Below are 16857 nucleotides of genomic sequence, written 5' to 3' on the forward strand. Positions count from 1 at the left end.
ATTTATTAGAGGAGATATACTCTATAGGCTATTAGAAGAGATATACTCTATATACTATTAGAGGAGACATATACTGCATATACTATTAGATGGGATATACTGTATAAACTATTAGAGGAGATATACTGTATAAACTATTAGAGGAGATATACTGTATATACTATTAGAGGAGAGATATAGTGTATATACTATTAGAGGAGAGATAAAGTGTATATACTATTAGAGGAGAGATAAAGTGTATATACTATTAGAGGAGAGATAAAGTGTATATACTATTAGAGGAGAGATATAGTGTATATACTATTAGAGGAGAGATATACTGTATAAACTATTAGAGGATATATACTGCATATACTATTAGAGGAGAGATATAGTGTATATACTATTAGAGGAGAAATATACTGTATAAACTATTAAAGGAGATATACCGTATATACTATTAGAGGAGAGATATACTGTATAAACTATTAGAGGATATATACTGTATATACTATTAGAGGAGAGATATAGTGTATATACTAATAGAGGAAAGATATACTGTATAAACTATTAGAGGATATATACTGCATATACTATTAGATGAGAGATATACCATTAAAGGGTCAATCTGGTAAATATCATCAGACTCATTAACTTTAACCCCATTTTGTTACTGGCCGATTAATCGATTATGAAAATAGTAATCGATTAATTTCATAATCGATTAGTTATCGATTAATCGATTAGTTGTTTCAGCCCTAGACCATTGTGAATACACATAGAAGGGTTTAAATCTACTTATATACAGTTACAGGAGACAGACAAGCATGTTATTGACTCATATTTTATTAGAATCAATCATCCAGTCCATATAAAATGACTAAGTAGATACTGTATGTAGTAATGTGTGCTAGAAAAGAAAACAAACACTGCCTTTATATTTCAGTTACCAGGGTGCAAACGCTGTATTCAGGTGTTTAATCCACTAGGCATTGTTTAACTGCAGGGTCGTAACTGCTTAATCAGCCTTTTCATAGTCTTTATCTTCTGCTTCTGTCTCTGGGCTTTGCGATGTAGTCGTCTTATCTTCTTTGTAAGCATCAGGGTATTGGGACTCAGTGCTGAGTAAGGAATTTCATTTTCCATTTCATGACAAGATGAAGAGTATGTGTGGTCGGTGTGTTCTTCAGGCCTGTCACTATCATGAGTATTGTCATCTCCCTCTGTTTGGGGTTTATTAGCAACGTCATCTATGGATCCGGTGTTCATCTTCTCCATAAATGTAACATGCCTGAAGTTACATTACTGGGCTTTAAATAGAGAAGTCAATATCTGGAGAGCAAATACAGTTTACATAACATTCTTCAAGCTGTTCCTCAACATCTGAAGTTTAACTATTACGTGGTCTCAGGGCAAGCAAACAAAGATCACTTGTAGGACCCTAGAAAAAAAAAAAAAAACATATATGAAACTCTGAATTCCATAAAACACCTTATGAAGCTTTCAAGCTTTCGAGTATTCTGGTTTTTACATTATTTGGTACCGCAAAAGAAAAATCCTAATGCATTAAAACTAAGGGTAAACACACATAATGTGTAAACCTTAAAGGGTAACCCACTTTTGAAGGAAAAAAAAAATTGCAATGAAAAAAAAATTATAATTATAATGCCTACACAGTTGCTATACAGGCCATGGTGTAATATCTTACATACTATTGATGTTAGGCTGACTTGATGCCCATTAGGACTTTGACATCAATAGAGAAATCCCACCCACTCCTGCATTTGATTACTAAATTATGCTGATGGTGTCATCAGGGCGCCGAGTCTAGGAACAGGAAGATTACAGAAGAAAGAAAAGATCTGTCCACCAGGTTTCATTGGAAATACAGATTCTTTGCAGGACGTAGTGGATCTTTGTCAATGGATGTTTTCTGGCCTGGTCTCAAAGAATATCACACAAAGTGAACTCTTTTTTTCTCTCCACTAAACAAGGTTATATAACACACTGGGGCCTCTTTATTGTATAGTACATTTCACTACAAAGGGTGAATGAACCCTTCAATGCAACAGTGTTATACAGACGTTCTGAATGACAAGCTGGACAATTCAGGTGGCATTGCTTTATCTGAGTTCTTTGACTTGGTAGGGTGCTCATGTGAAATTTCCAACTCAGAGACTCATATTCCCCATCTGTACAATACCACAGGAGTGTAGTATTAGCGCCCTCCATCGTGTAAGGACATATGAACCACTAAAGCATTACTTTGTGGGAAATAAGGGTGTGACATGTTTCTCCATACCTAGAAAAGACACTTAACACCCCCACTTCCCACAAAGGTGCCAGCTAAGATATATTTTTATTATTTACATTTCTCCAGCTCAATAAAGTTTGTTTAAAAAAAAACAGTGCAATCTGCCGAGCTCAGCGAATCATCACTCTCAGTCGGATCGCGCCATGCACCAGCCACTGCACAGCTGGTGTGAACCAGCCCTAAGGGTAAACATACATAATGTGTAAACCTTAAAGGGTAACCCCCTTTGAGGAAAAAAAATGATAATAATATGGCCTATACAGTCCTAAACCGGCTATAGTGTAATACCTCACATACTATTGATGTTAGGCTGACTTGGTGCCCATTAAGGTTTTGACATCAAGATTTCTCCATACCTGTAAAAGACACAACACCCCCACACAAAGGCACCAGCTATGATATATATTTTTTTTAAATGTACATTTCTAGAGTGCTTTTTACTCTGGGGGCTCAAAGCACTGGTATTTGCTACTGGGGCAGATGGTGGGACAAATTATCCTGAGCATTAGGGGTGCAACGGAACGTCACCGATCTATGATCCGAACAGATCACCCTGTTCGGATTGGCACACATCGCGATCCGCAGAGTGCTCCACGGCCTCTGCCTTAGGAAAGGCCGTGGCTTCAGCCTAGCTCCGGAGCAGCAGCCATCTTTGTACACCAGGCGGCCGTTTACAATGTGATCGCTCCATCAAATGACGGAGCGATCACTTGTAAACAAACCGGCGTCAGGTTCCTCTCTCCCCTCTGTGTACTGATCTGTACAGTGGAGGGGAGAGATCGGATGGCAGCAGCGCTGTGGGCTGGATCTGTAGTCACGGCCATCCCTCCATACTCTGCCAATACTCTGCAATACCCTGCCAATACCCAGCCAGCCAATACTCGGTGATACCCAGCCATACTCGCGATACCCAGCCGTACCCAGCCATACTCAGCCAATATAACAGTGGGGGAGATGACATGGATATTACAGTGGGGGAGATTGTGCATATTACAGTGGGGACTATATGGTGGTGGAATTTTCACAGGTTTTTGCAAATTCATTTATTATTTGCTGATCTGAAAAATGATCCGATCCATGACCCTGATCTGAGGAACGATCCGATCCGTGAGTTTTTTGATCCCTTGCACCACTACTGAGCATGCACATTAGAATATCATACTAATGACAATTTTAGACAAGAGCCAGTTAGTCTACCAGCATGTCTTTGGAATGCGAGAGGAAACCAGACTAGACGAAGAAGACTCACACAAGCACAGAGAACATGCAAACTCTGTTTAGGTAGTTTCCTGACTCGAACTGAGAACTAGGGATCGGGGGTGACCTCAGACGTGTTTGGATCCTAGTCTGAGCAAGCCAAGAAGCTGTCACTGTGCCAGACATCTGTGGCTGTGTGATTCCCCGCTCTGTAGCTGCACATACATGAATTGACCTACAGTGCATCCGGAAAGTATTCACAGTGCTTCACTTTTTCCACTTTTAGTTATGTTACAGCATTATTCCAAAATGGATTAAATTCGTTATTTTCCTCAAATTCTACATACAATACCCCATAGTGACAATGTGAAAGAAGTTTGTTTGAAATCTTTGCAAATTTATAAAAAAAAAAAAAATCACATGCACCTAAGTATTCACAGCCTTTGCCATGACACTCCAAAACGGGTCTGGTGAAGGGTACAGAAAAATTTCTGCTGCATTGAAGGTCTCAATGAGCACAGTGGCCTCCGTCATCAGTAAGTGTAAGAAGTTTGGAACCACCAGGACTCTTCCTAGAGTGGCCGTCTAGAGCGAAGAACAACCATCTCTGCAGCACTCCCCCAATCAGGCCTGTATGGTAGAGTGGCCAGGCGGAAGCCACTCCTCAGTATAAGGCACATGACAGCCCGCCTGAAGTTTACCAAAAGGCACCTGAAGGACTCTCAGGCCATGAGAAACAAAATTCTCTGGTCTGATGAAACAAAGAATGAACTCTTTGGTCTGAATGGCAAGCGTCATGTGTGGAGGAAACCAGGCACCGCTCATCACCTGGCCAATACCATCCCTACAGTGAAGCATGGTGGTGGCAGCATCATGCTGTGGCAATGTTTTCCAGAGGCAGGAACTGGGAGACTAGTCAGGATCGAGGGAAAAATGAATACAGCAATGTACAGAGACATCCTTACCTGAGATGGAAGCTCCCGAAGCGACCCTCGTCATCCTCCTCCGACGCCGCCATGATACCCAGAGTGACTTCCGGGTATCGCGGCTCCGGCGCTGTGACTGGCCGGAACCGCAAGGATGTCACTCCCGCACATGCGTGCGGGAGCCGCCACTAACGGCTAACGGCATGCTTAGTGCGCCTGCGTGCCGCTGTCTATGGCACATGCGCCGTAGACAGCGGTGCCTGTCATTTGCAAATATCTCCTAAACCTACACAGTATGTTTTCTTGGACCTACAGGTAAGCCTTAATCTAGGCTTACCTGTAGGTCAAAGTGGTCTGTAAGGGTTTACAACCACTTTAAGTCAATGTCACAAGAATCCCCACCCCTTGTGTACAGCAGCATGGTGGGGAATGCTCTGGCTGCAGTTGATTGGGTGGGAGTGACAGCTTCAGTCTAAACCCAAGCTCATCCCTAGTAGGGATAAGCTTAGACAAGTTTGAATCCTAATCCAAGCCCACCAGGAAGCGGTCACTGTGCTCGGCCAATGATTTGTGGCCGGGTCATGTTCTGCTGTGTAGCGGCATTTACACAATGGGCCTGTATACATGTGACTGGGGTATATAATAGGCCTAGTACATAGACAGCCTGCTGGCAGGATCAGATTAGGATCCAAATACGTCGGAGCTCATCCCTACTAGGAATAAGCTTGGGTTCAGACTAAATCTGTAAGCAAGCTGTCACTCCCGCTAATCAACTGCAGCCAGAGCATTCCCCACCACACACCCGCATGTCCTGGCTGCAGATGATTAGGCAAGAGTGAAAGCTTCCTTCTAGGTTTGTCCTAAATGTAAGCTCATCCTTACAAAGGACCCCAGTGATGCTGGAGCTTGAGCTCAAGGATGAGCTGAGGTGTGTTTGAACACCAGTCTGAACCCGCCTGACCTATCCCGCCAGGAAGCTGTCAAAGCCAACAGCCAAACTTAGGTGGTGGAGGCATTCCCAGCCCCCAGCTGCATGCATGCGAGTATATGTGTGGCTGTGTTCTGTCAGATTAGGTGACCCATCAAAACTTGTAATGAAAGTGACGTTGTGTTGCAGCCATCTTGGTACACCCCACACTCAGCCGTAGTAAGCCTACAGTCTGAAGTCGGCAAGTGGACATCTTTTTACACCCACCCAAGCCTTGCATTTCACACTTATTTTTACCACTAAACTGAGTTATATTGTCAAATACATGATTTAGAAGCTTGTGAGACCGTTTTGATATTGAATTTTAAAATCAGCGCTCTTATGTCTGTAGCGTCGGCTCCTGATGAGCATGGGCTATATGTTTTTTATTTATTTAATATTCCTAAAAGCACAGTTGGGTTTTTGGGCTAATTATGCTAAATTGTGGTTTCAGTACCAGTCTAGCTGGATTGCACGGGGTTCTCCTTGGCAATAGGTGGCGCTGTCACGTGTGAGAATGCAGTTTAGCTAGGCGTATTGAATGAATGAATGAATGAAATACTTGTATAGCGCACAATGCGAACTGAATCGCCTCTAGGTGCCTGGAGGCTCAGTTGAAGGACACCAAATGGATCTACACTCATACGTTATTGCCGGACCAGCTGTTAGATACTGGTACCATATGATAGATCTTTAAATTTATCTATAACCCTCAGTTACAACCAAGTCTGTGGCAGAGACTGTTCACAAGTGTTCTATAACCAAGCCTGTGGCAGAGACTTTGCTCTATTTAAACACTCTATCAGCTGCTAGGCCTAGTGAGAGAAGGTCTATCCGATAGCTGTGAGAATCCTGTTGTGAAACGGTTATTCTCTGGATTTCTATTGCAAGAGACTAAATATTCCTGCAGTTCCAAAAAGTACCTGAACTTTCTTCCTAACCCTCTACCCTTCATTGAGAAATTGTGTTATCTTTTCAATAAATATCCCAAAAAGAGGATTCATTGTCAGTTTCTGCTGATTCATTGGGCCCATCTACCTCAGGAAACCCCTAGACGCAGACAAGGTCAAGAAGGTAACGGTAAGCCCAATAAAACCAGCAGCTCCTACGGGGGTCAGTGCTACATGTCAGATTAGCAAACGTGTGAGATCAGCAGACTTGCCGTTGCTTTTAAAATTCAACATCAAAACAGTCTCACGGACTTCTAAATCATGTATTTTATGATATAAGCTCAGTTTAGTGGTAAAAAAAAAAAAGTGTGAAATGCAAGATTGCAGTGGGTGTAAAAAGATGTCCCCTTGGTAACTTCAGACTGTAGGTTTAGTGTGGGCAAGTGCAGGGTGTACCAAGATGGCCGTGACGGAACGTCACTTCAGTTACGAACTCTGATGGGTCAACTAATCTGACAAAACAAGCTGAAGGGCAGGGAATACCTCCGCCAGCTATGATTGGCTGTCGGCATTGATGGCTTTGCGGCGAGATAGCTCAGGTGGGTTCAGACTTGTGCCCAAACACACCTCAGCTCATCTCTATTTGAGATATACATACCTCCCAACTTTTTGAGATGGGAATGAGGGACACCTATCAGAAAAAGTATGTAGGCATAGGACACGCCCCTTGCCATGCCCCTTAACCACTTTCAGACCGGACCATTTTGCTGGTAAATGACCAGAGGTCTTTTTACACTTTGGCACTGCGCTGCTTTAACTGGTAATTGCGCGGTCATGCAATGTTGTACCCAAACAAAATTTGCGTCCTTTTCTTCCCACAAATAGAGCTTTCTTTTGATGGTATTTGATTGCCTCTGCGATTTTTATTTTTTGCGATATAAACGTAAAAAGACCGCAAATTTTGAAAAAAAATGATATTTTCTACTTTTTGTTATTAGAAAAATCCAATAAACTCAATTTTAGTCATACATTTAGGCCAAAATGTATTCAGCCACATGTCTTTGGTAAAAAAAAAGTCAATAATTGTATATTTATTGGTTTGCGCAAAAGTTGTCACATCTACAAACTAAGGTACGTTTTCTGCAATTTACGCAGCTTTTAGTTTACGACTGCCTATCTCATTTCTTGAGGTGCTAAAATGGCAGGGCAGTACAAAACCCCCCCAAATGACCCCATTTTGGAAAGTAGACCCCCTAAGGAAATTGATAAGAGGCATGTTGAGCCCATTGAATATTTTATTTTTTTGCCTCAAGCGATTGAATAATGACAAAAAAAAAAATTTTTTTTTTTTTTTACACAAAGTTGTCACTAAATGATATATTGCTCACACATGCTATGGGCGTATGTGAAATAACACCCCAAAATAAATTCTGCTGCTTCTCCTGAGTACGGGGATACCACATATGTGGGACTTTTTGGGAGCCTAGCCGCGTACGGGGCCCCGAAAACCAAGCACCGCCTTCAGGCTTTCTAAGGGCGTAAATTTTTGAGTTCACTTCTCACTACCTATTACAGTTTTGAAGGCCATAAAATGCCAAGATGGCACAAAACCCCCACAAATGACCCCATTTTAGAAAGTAGACACCCCAAGCTATTTGCTGAGAGGCATGTTGAGTTCATGGAATATTTTATATTTTGCCACAAGTTGCGGGAAAATTACAAACTTTTTTTTTTTTTTTTTTTTTTCACAAAGTTGTCACTAAATGATATATTGCTCACACATGCCATGGGCATATGTGAAATGACACCCCAAAATAAATTCTGCTGCTTCTCCTGAGTACGGGGATACCACATATGTGGGACTTTTTGGGAGCCTAGCCGCGTACGGGGCCCCGAAAACCAAGCACCGCCTTCAGGCTTTCTAAGGGCGTACATTTTTGAGTTCACTTCTCACTACCTATTACAGTTTTGAAGGCCATAAAATGCCAAGATGGCACAAAACCCCCACAAATGACCCCATTTTAGAAAGTAGACACCCCAAGCTATTTGCTGAGAGGCATGTTGAGTCCATGGAATATTTTATATTTTGCCACAAGTTGCGGGAAAATTACAAACTTTTATTTTTTTTTTTCACAAAGTTGTCACTAAATGATATATTGCTCACGCATGCCATGGGCATATGTGAAATGACACCCCAAAATAAATTCTGCTGCTTCTCCTGAGTACGGGGATACCACATATGTGGGACTTTTTGGGAGCCTAGCCGCGTACGGGGCCCCCGAAAACCAAGCACCGCCTTCAGGCTTTCTAAGGGCGTTACAGTTTTGAAGGCCATAAAATGCCAAGATGGCACAAACCCCCCCCAAATGACCCCATTTTGGAAAGTAGACACCCCTAAATTTAGGGGTACACTAGTGAGACTAGGTAATAAATGGCGGGTGCCCTGAAACTATAAAAAAATAACTAACCAACCAGCGTCACCTGTAACAGTTATATGGTGATCACTGGTGAAAGGGTTAACTAGGGGGCAATCAGGGGGCTTTATGCGGTAGTATATGGGGGTCCCTGGCGCTATAAAAAGCTGCGGCGAACCTAAATACCTACCTGCCTAACTAGCGTCACCTGTGACACTAATACAGCGATCAGAAAAACGATCGCTTATTAGGCTGGGTTCACACTGGAGCGATGCGGGAACGCCACGAATGCGCGGCGGGTTCCCGCATCGCATGCCTCCCGGCGGCAGTTCACACTGCCCTATGCGAACTGCTGGGAGTGTCAGTGAAATGTTACTGACACCCCCAGATCAGTTCGCATATCGCAGTGCGATCTGCAAACTCGGATCGCATGGTGTGAACACCCATGCGATCCGATTCTGCTGCGGGCCAAAAAAAGGGTCCCGTGCGAATTTGCGGCGGGTGCGGCGGGTGTGGCGGGTGCGGCGAATGGCTGAACTCGAATCGCACAGAGATCGGATGTGATTTGCACTGCAGTGCGGTGCGAATCACATCCGTTCTCATAAACCGCTGCAATGTGAACCCAGCCTTAGTGACACTGGCGACGGGGGGTGATCACGGGGTTAAACCTTTATTGGGGGGGTTAGGGGGGTACCTTAGAACTAAAGGGGGCTAACCCTAACTGCCCTAACAGTTATTAGTCACAAATGACACACGCCGGGTGATCAGGGGGTTAAACCTTTATTAGGTAATAAATGGCGGGTGCCCTGAAACTATAAAAAATAACTAACCAACCAGCGTCACCTGTAACAGTTATATGGTGATCACTGGTGAAAGGGTTAACTAGGGGGCAATCAGGGGGCTTTATGCGGTAGTATATGGGGGTCCCCGGCGCTATAAAAAGCTGCGGCGAACCTAAATACCTACCTGCCTAACTAGCGTCACCTGTGACACTAATACGGCGATCAGAAAAATGATCGCTTATTAGGCTGGGTTCACACTGGAGCGATGCGGAAACGCCGCAAATCCGCGGCGGGTTCCCGCATCGCATGCCTCCCGGCGGCAGTTCACACTGCCCTATGCGAACTGCTGGGAGTGTCAGTGAAATGTTACTGACACCCCCAGATCAGTTCGCATATCGCAGTGCGATCTGCAAACTCGGATCGCATGGTGTGAACACCCATGCGATCCGATTCTGCTGCGAGCCAAAAAAAGGGTCCCGTGCGAATTTGCGGTGGGTGCGGCGGGTGTGGCGGGTGCGGCGGGTGCGGCGAATGGCTGAACTCGAATCGCACAGAGATCGGATGTGATTTGCACTGCAGTGCGGTGCGAATCACATTCGTTCTCATAAACCGCTGCAATGTGAACCCAGCCTTAGTGACACTGGCGACGGGGGGTGATCACGGGGTTAAACCTTTATTGGGGGGGTTAGGGGGGTACATTAGAACTAAAGGGGGCTAACTCTAACTGCCCTAACAGTTATTACAGTCACAAATGACACCAATGCAAAAAAAAAAAAAAAAAAAAATGACATTGGTGTCACTGTGACTGGGGGGCAGGGGTAATTGGGGGGGTGATCGGGGGGTAAAGGGGGGGTGTGAGTGTGCCTGGCATGTTCTACTGTGTGTGTAGAGTGTTGGTGCAACTCACCGATCCGCTCTCCTCCGTGTCGGAACGAAAAATACCGACACGGAGGAGAGAATACATCACTTCCTCTCCTGTGTTTACATTACAGGAGAGGAAGTGATGTCACGGGGGATTCCTATTCGTCGGGAGCGATCGCGAGGGGGTGGCCATGAACGAATGGCCGTCCCCTCGTCCGGGATCGCTCCCGCACGAATACCGACCGCCGCAGGCACCGGGCGGGGGCCCGATCGGGCCCCCGACCCGCGGGAGGCAAGGGACGTACATGTACGCCAATATGCCTGCCCGTGCCATGCTATCGACGTACATCGTCGTGCGGCGGTCGGCAACTGGTTAAACGAGAATTGTACAAAAAAAAACAAGATTGGTTAAACCCACAAGTGTTTTTTTTTTACCACTAATATTCCTTTATATTGGCTTTTGGAATTTAGAAATGCAGCAATTTAGAAGATGAAAGATTTAGCTCTGGGAAACACTTTTTGAAAGATAAAAAGTGCATTTTATATACAACTATATAGATCAGACCAAAAATGAGGGACAAATGTGGAGGAAAGAGGGACAGAGGGACATTGCTCCAAATCAGGGACAGTTGGGAGGTATGTATATGCATGAGATATATTTATATAAAAAAAAATTATATATAATCTCTGTCAAGCTCTCTTGACCTGATACACGATTGTCTTTTTCACTGAAACATGACACATCAGGATCTGTAAACCAGAGTGACACTCCACCATATTCCATAAATGAAGACATCAGATGGCAGACGCTCTAACATGATCCATCCCTGTAATCATACACAAGTCTGATCATCTGATGACAACCTCCTCAGCTCTGCCCACTAAGATCTAATTTTAAGGTAATTTAATCACCAGCTGTGTGAACAGAAGGCTCGTATTGGAAAGCTTCACAACACCAACCAACAAAATGGCAACTTACCAGCGACCATAGTGTCCTGTCTAGCGTACTTCCGCCGGAAGTGTACGCAGTTGCCGTGTGGCGGAAGTAAATAGACGGTCTGGGTCGCCTTCTCTATTGCACTTATGGCCGCTCTAGCCGGGTCGCTCTATGCCCTGGAGGCCGGAAGTGAGTGTGCGGCGGAATGGATGTGACATCACCGGAGACTTTCTGAAGACCAGGAAGCGGCGTTTATGTCAGCCATGCACCGGAGAGGGGTGGGAGCGGGGGCCATAGCCAAGAAGAAGCTGGCAGAGGTGAAGGGCCCCGTGTGGGGGAGGGGTGCTGTCCAGCAGGATATATATATATATATATATATATATATATATATATATATATATAATATATTTGGTTGAGGGGTGTCTGTGTTTTGTAGAGAGAGTTGTGGGAGATGTGTCTGTCTCTGTCGAGAGATCCTCTTCTGTCAGCACTGAGCAGATAATCGTTTTATACGAGGGTCAGATCAGGGTGACAGGTTCTCCTTATGGTGGATCTGCAGACACAGCTTTTCCCTTCAGGACTTGCTTACATTTGCAGCTGCTCTGAAAAGCAATCTGCGTTTGAACCCTCAAGGGCCAGTGTTCTGCCAAAAACTGCCCCCCCCCCCCCTCCCCATTGTATAGTGTCTGCCCTGTACTGCGCAGGACGGAAGACAAGAGGACTCTGAAAGTCTCTGAAGATGAACGGCGCCTGCCGATGAACGGAGTCCAGGTTGAAGCCCCACCATCCAAGTGGACATACGGTAGAACTTAGTAACAGGGCCGCTCGCCACGCTTTGGGCACAGCCTCGCTTCGCTCGCCAATTTTTTTTTATTCTGACTCTATGTCCACTTGGATGGTGGGGCTTGGACCTGGATTCAGTGCGCAGGCGCTGTTCATCTTCGGAGACTTTCGGCGTCTCCTTGCACGAGCGCAGTACAGGGCAGACACTATCCGACGGGGGACAGTATTTGACACATCATCGGTCACACCATAACCTGTGTGTTCCTGCGTGTTCCCGACAGCCCGTTCATTTCACCAGGCTGGCAAACCATACTGAACAAGCAAAAAGTATGTCGGGCATGATTTTTAAAATCCTGCTGCATTAAAGAATCATTTCACCTTAAAAAATAAATGACTGCACTTTTTTTTTTTTTTTAAATGTGCAATCATTTTTTTTTCTTAGTAGGCTGCAGAGCATTGCGCCACGATCAGCAGATCATGGCAGATCATGGATGCAATGCCAGGCTCCTGCAGACTGTCAGTAGAGCGATCTGCTCGTACTTTCTATGCAAGCAGTTACTGAAGTCCGGGAAGCTCAGTGGACTATGAAGACGATCGCCAGCACTCTTGCAGAGGTCATTGAGAACTACAAGCCATCAGCTGCAGTGGCTGACTGTATTTATAGTTCATTTATTTACAGAAATCTGTGAATGAATGCTGCAGCTATGTAGGCGGAGCCCTGCACAGCCGTAGTGTTTACAAATTGTGACAGCAGAGAGAGAATCCCCCACCCACTGTCACTAGCAAGAGGCGGATCAGTGGGCAGAGGTTCCCCACTCGCTGACACAAGGAGGAGACGGATCAGTGGGCAGAAGATCCCTCTACCCGCTGTCACAAATTGAAGGCAGATTGGGGGAGAGGATCCCCCACCCATTGTCACAAGGAGGAGGTGGATTGTGGTGGACGGGATTCCCCCCCCCCCCCACCCGCAGTCACAAGGAGGAGGCGGGGGAGAGGATCCCCCACTCGCTGCCACGAGGAGGCAGAGCGTTGGGGGAGAAGATCCCGCACCCGCTGTTATAACAGGGGGTAGAGGTGGTGGATGCTTTACATGTTATACCCTAAACACAAGTGTAACATGGTTTGAAAGGGGAACTTAGCCACTGCCTACCATGTGCAAGTTTCCCGCACCGTAAGTGGTGTGACCGGGTCCTAAGGCTACTTTCAGATTGGGGCGTGGTGGGCATCGGCAGTAAAGTGGTGCTATATTTAGTGCCGCTTTACCGTTGTTTTAATGGCGCTATTCGGCCACTAGCAGGGCAGTTTTAACCCCGCTAGCGGCCAAAAAAGGGTTAAAACCGCCCGCATAGTGCCACTGCACTGCCCCATTGTTTTCAATGAGAAGGGGCACTTTAGGAGCGGTGAATACAGCGCTCCAAAGATGCGGCTTGCAGGACTTTTATGTACCATCCTGCAAGTGCACCGCTCCAGTGTGAAAACCCTTAAAGACACAGGAGAGGTGCTATACAGGTTCTATTTTTAGCGCTGTAGCACCTCAGTGTGAAAGTAGCTATAAGTCTGTGTCGCTGCTCCACAATCATTTCACTTTCAGTTACTGTGCAGCCCCATTCACTTGACTGTGCCACGTTTGGCATCAGTACTGCTGCCCCCACTTATAACCTGTATGTGTATTAGGATGGCTTTTTATAAAAAATGAAATTTGCCGTAGTGGAAAATTGATTGTTTTACCAAATCCGCACTTTCCTTGTTGTATTAGACAATCATTTTGAATTGAACTATCAATTATGTGATTGATCATTCAGTCAGTGTTGCATGTATGGCCATCGTAGGCCACTTCTGGGTCATAAATGGGCATTCCATTGCCATAGCACAATGCTGATCTAGAGACCAGTTAAGAGGCACAGCCATTTAATTGTGATCCATGAAGGGGCTGACTGTGCTCAATATTATGCATAGTTAAAAAACATACATAAGACTTCTTAAGTCTCCAGGAAGTTGCAAAACTAGAATTGCAAATGTATTGTTATCTGCCTGGAGGAGTGTGAATCATAAGACTATTTACATATACAAAACCTGTGGCAGGTACAACACTTCACACGTAGTCATGTGACAGTGTATGCACCCCATGGAAATGTTTTGACTTTTTTAACATATTAGAACAAGCAAAAGTTAGTTCCTATATCAGATCAGAAATATGAACAAAGCATATCCCTCTATAGTGTGTTCATGTGTGCTGTGTAAAGGGGGTGTGTCCCTTCCCTCCAATCAGCTCTCAGAGGTCTCCTCACTAAGCTCTGCAGAGTGTAACTTAAGCACCCTTTTTCTCAAGTCATCTTCCAGGACGGCACACCGGAGAGATGAGAGGCTCCTCCCTACAGGAAACACAATCAATCAATCGACAGCTGTTTTAAGTCCCCACCCTTCCCCTTGATCCTCAGTTTTTGATTGTGTTTCTCCCTACACAGCGAAACTTTGTTTTTTTCCAAATGACCCAAAGCCTGGGGCTGGTGGTCTCCCCCTGGGAGCCGGACCACAAGCCTGGGAAGCCTCTGGGTCTGGTAGGATATTCTTGTCCTTCCTGGGGGGTTCCCCTATCTTTTCCTCAGGGCGGGCAGCAGAAATTGGAAGAGCCCCCCTGAGAGCTGAAGGACCCTGGGTACAGTGGTGTACCCAGAACTTCAGGGGCCATTATCCTGTCTCCCCCTCCTTACCTGTACAGGTGGCTGTTCAGACGGGGGTGCTGGCCATCGGTTCTTTCCAGGGGGATCTTGTCCCCGACTCCTGGGTCCCCGGTAGCTCGCGTGGGCTGCCGGAGAGGGCGTGGCAACAAGCACCCGCGTCATTTTCAAACTTCGGGAAAATGGCAGCGGCGTTCTTACCCAGGAGGGAAGGCTGAGAGTCAGTAGGAGCAGGCGCCCACATCCTCCTTTCTCTAGAGCGAGGAGGCACCAGTTTACTACGGTGGATGTCTGCCTTAACCACCTCAGATATGAAGATGGGAATGAGGAATGGAAGGCATTGCCCCCCCCCATGTATATAGACTGACTGACTGGTACAGTGCAGGACACAGCCTAACCTAGCACCTCCCTATGGGGACAGCAGTTGGGGGGGGGGGGGGAGCACTTTGGCGGCTATCCTCCTTGCGTGTGGACCATAAGGATGGAAAAGCAAGCCTGCTGGCTGTGGCAAAAAGAGGAAGACGACAACGGTGAGTACTTTACTTTCCTTTTGCCGTGGGAAATTAGCTGCAAAATCCCCAATTCCAGCCAGAGGGTTTCTGGGCATTTGAGATCTCACCTGGGGTCTGGATTCAAATAGCCCTTAAGCTTCTGCTAAAAACACCAGCTGCAGCCCCTCTTACATCAGAGAAGCTGTATGGTGGACAGGTGGTGCAGAGGAACGAGTGTGCCTAAACCACCTCAGATGAGAAAGAGGTAGGTAGGCCATTGCTCCCCCTTCCCCGTGTATATACTGACTGGTGCAGTGCAGAACTTGGGGTCGGGATACAAATAGCGCAGACACCACTGCTAAAACCACCAGCCACAGCTCCCTCTTACAGCAGAGACACTGTGGTTATCACAGCAGTAGGTTGCCAGCCTCTCCCTACATGCCCAGGTGTGGTACATTAGTAGGGATGAATATAGCATACAGAGGGGACCTGGTAGATACAAAGTTACTTACAGGCCAGGTATACCACTGAACAAGTTATTAATTGGGCAGTGGTTGGTGGATTCAGCAGCTCCCCTGGTCAGCAGGTGCACTAGGTTACCGGCCCTATTAGCCCAGCTGCTAGGAATCTGAAGTTGCTTCACAATGTTTAAGAGCTGACCTAACATTCAAGGATGGGCAGAGACCAAGCTACTGTGTGGCACAGTAGGGGTTCCCTTGTCACAGATCCTCCTTTTGGGGGTTGCCTGCTATAGTTAACTTTCATAAGCTCCAACCTCCCACTCCACCTTTACACTGTGTTTATATTATAGTGTAGGAGGTAAGAAGAAACTTTTTTTTTTTTATTGGTTTGGGCTACAATCCACTCAGTGGCAGATCTAAAGGCGATTCACCATAGATCGCTCCCTACATCCTTTTAATTGAGGATTTTCTGTGCAAACCTATGCAAGAGCTACATAATTGATTGTTTGAAGCCTGCAAATAGCTATTTACCTCCCAGGCTAAACTGGTAACCACCTCTTATAGAGAGGTCTTAAATTGGTCTCTAGGGCTGGGCTCATTGAGACTTTAGTTGCTAATCAGCACCACCTGGATATGTGCTGGCTAGCGTTTGCTCAGTCTATGGAGGTAAGGTAGGACAACAACTACTACTAATAGTAGGGTGTCCAACCATTTTAGGATCTGTTCCTTCTCTGGTGGTGAAGGTTTAGTATCTACAGCCCAGGCTATGCCTATGAAATTGCCTGTTGGTTATTTCATAAAGGGATAGACCATGACTCCTCATTGGCTGCACACCAGTAGACCTCAGTAGTGAAGGTTTGTGCTTGCTGGGATGTTTTTGTGGCACAGCAGAAATACACATTGAGATTTGTGACATCTCTGCTCATAAGGACTATATTGCTGTACATCAGAAATGCACTGCACTGAAGCTTGTTTGCTGTCCTTTATATACTAAAGGTACTGCTTTGTTTGGCTACAGATCAGAAAAATACAACAGTGAAGGTGATCTGTACTTTCTGGTTTTGTGTTGCACAGCAGAAATGCACATCATTGAGTCTGGTGACATCTCTGCTCATAATGGTTATATTGCTGCACATCAGACATACACAAGATTGAGGTCTGTCTGTGGGGCTTTGTG

The 16857-nt window shown here is 45.6% G+C and overlaps 1 protein-coding gene and 1 long non-coding RNA gene across 2 annotated transcripts in view; one reads left to right on the forward strand and one right to left on the reverse strand.

The window, feature by feature from the left end:
* Nucleotides 1-809: 809 nt before the first annotated feature.
* On the reverse strand, nucleotides 810-11410 carry LOC143935714 (uncharacterized). Its single transcript, XR_013263575.1, has 2 exons — nucleotides 11310-11410; nucleotides 810-1420 (listed from the first exon to the last, which is right to left on the reverse strand). It is a non-coding gene; the product is annotated as an uncharacterized LOC143935714 (long non-coding RNA).
* A 21-nt stretch (nucleotides 11411-11431) lies between these two features.
* SNF8 (SNF8 subunit of ESCRT-II) overlaps nucleotides 11432-16857 on the forward strand; it is a 40633-nt gene continuing 35207 nt past the window's right edge. The window contains exon 1 of the mRNA XM_077459790.1: nucleotides 11432-11584. Within this exon, the coding sequence (XP_077315916.1) occupies nucleotides 11522-11584 (63 nt within the window). The 5' untranslated portion in view covers nucleotides 11432-11521. The remainder of the gene's footprint in view (nucleotides 11585-16857) is intronic.

Source organism: Lithobates pipiens, unplaced genomic scaffold, assembly GCF_037356315.1.
Source record: "Lithobates pipiens isolate NorthernLeopardFrog02 unplaced genomic scaffold, aLitPip1_a1.2 Scaffold_28, whole genome shotgun sequence".
Classification (NCBI taxonomy): Eukaryota; Metazoa; Chordata; class Amphibia; order Anura; family Ranidae; genus Lithobates; species Lithobates pipiens.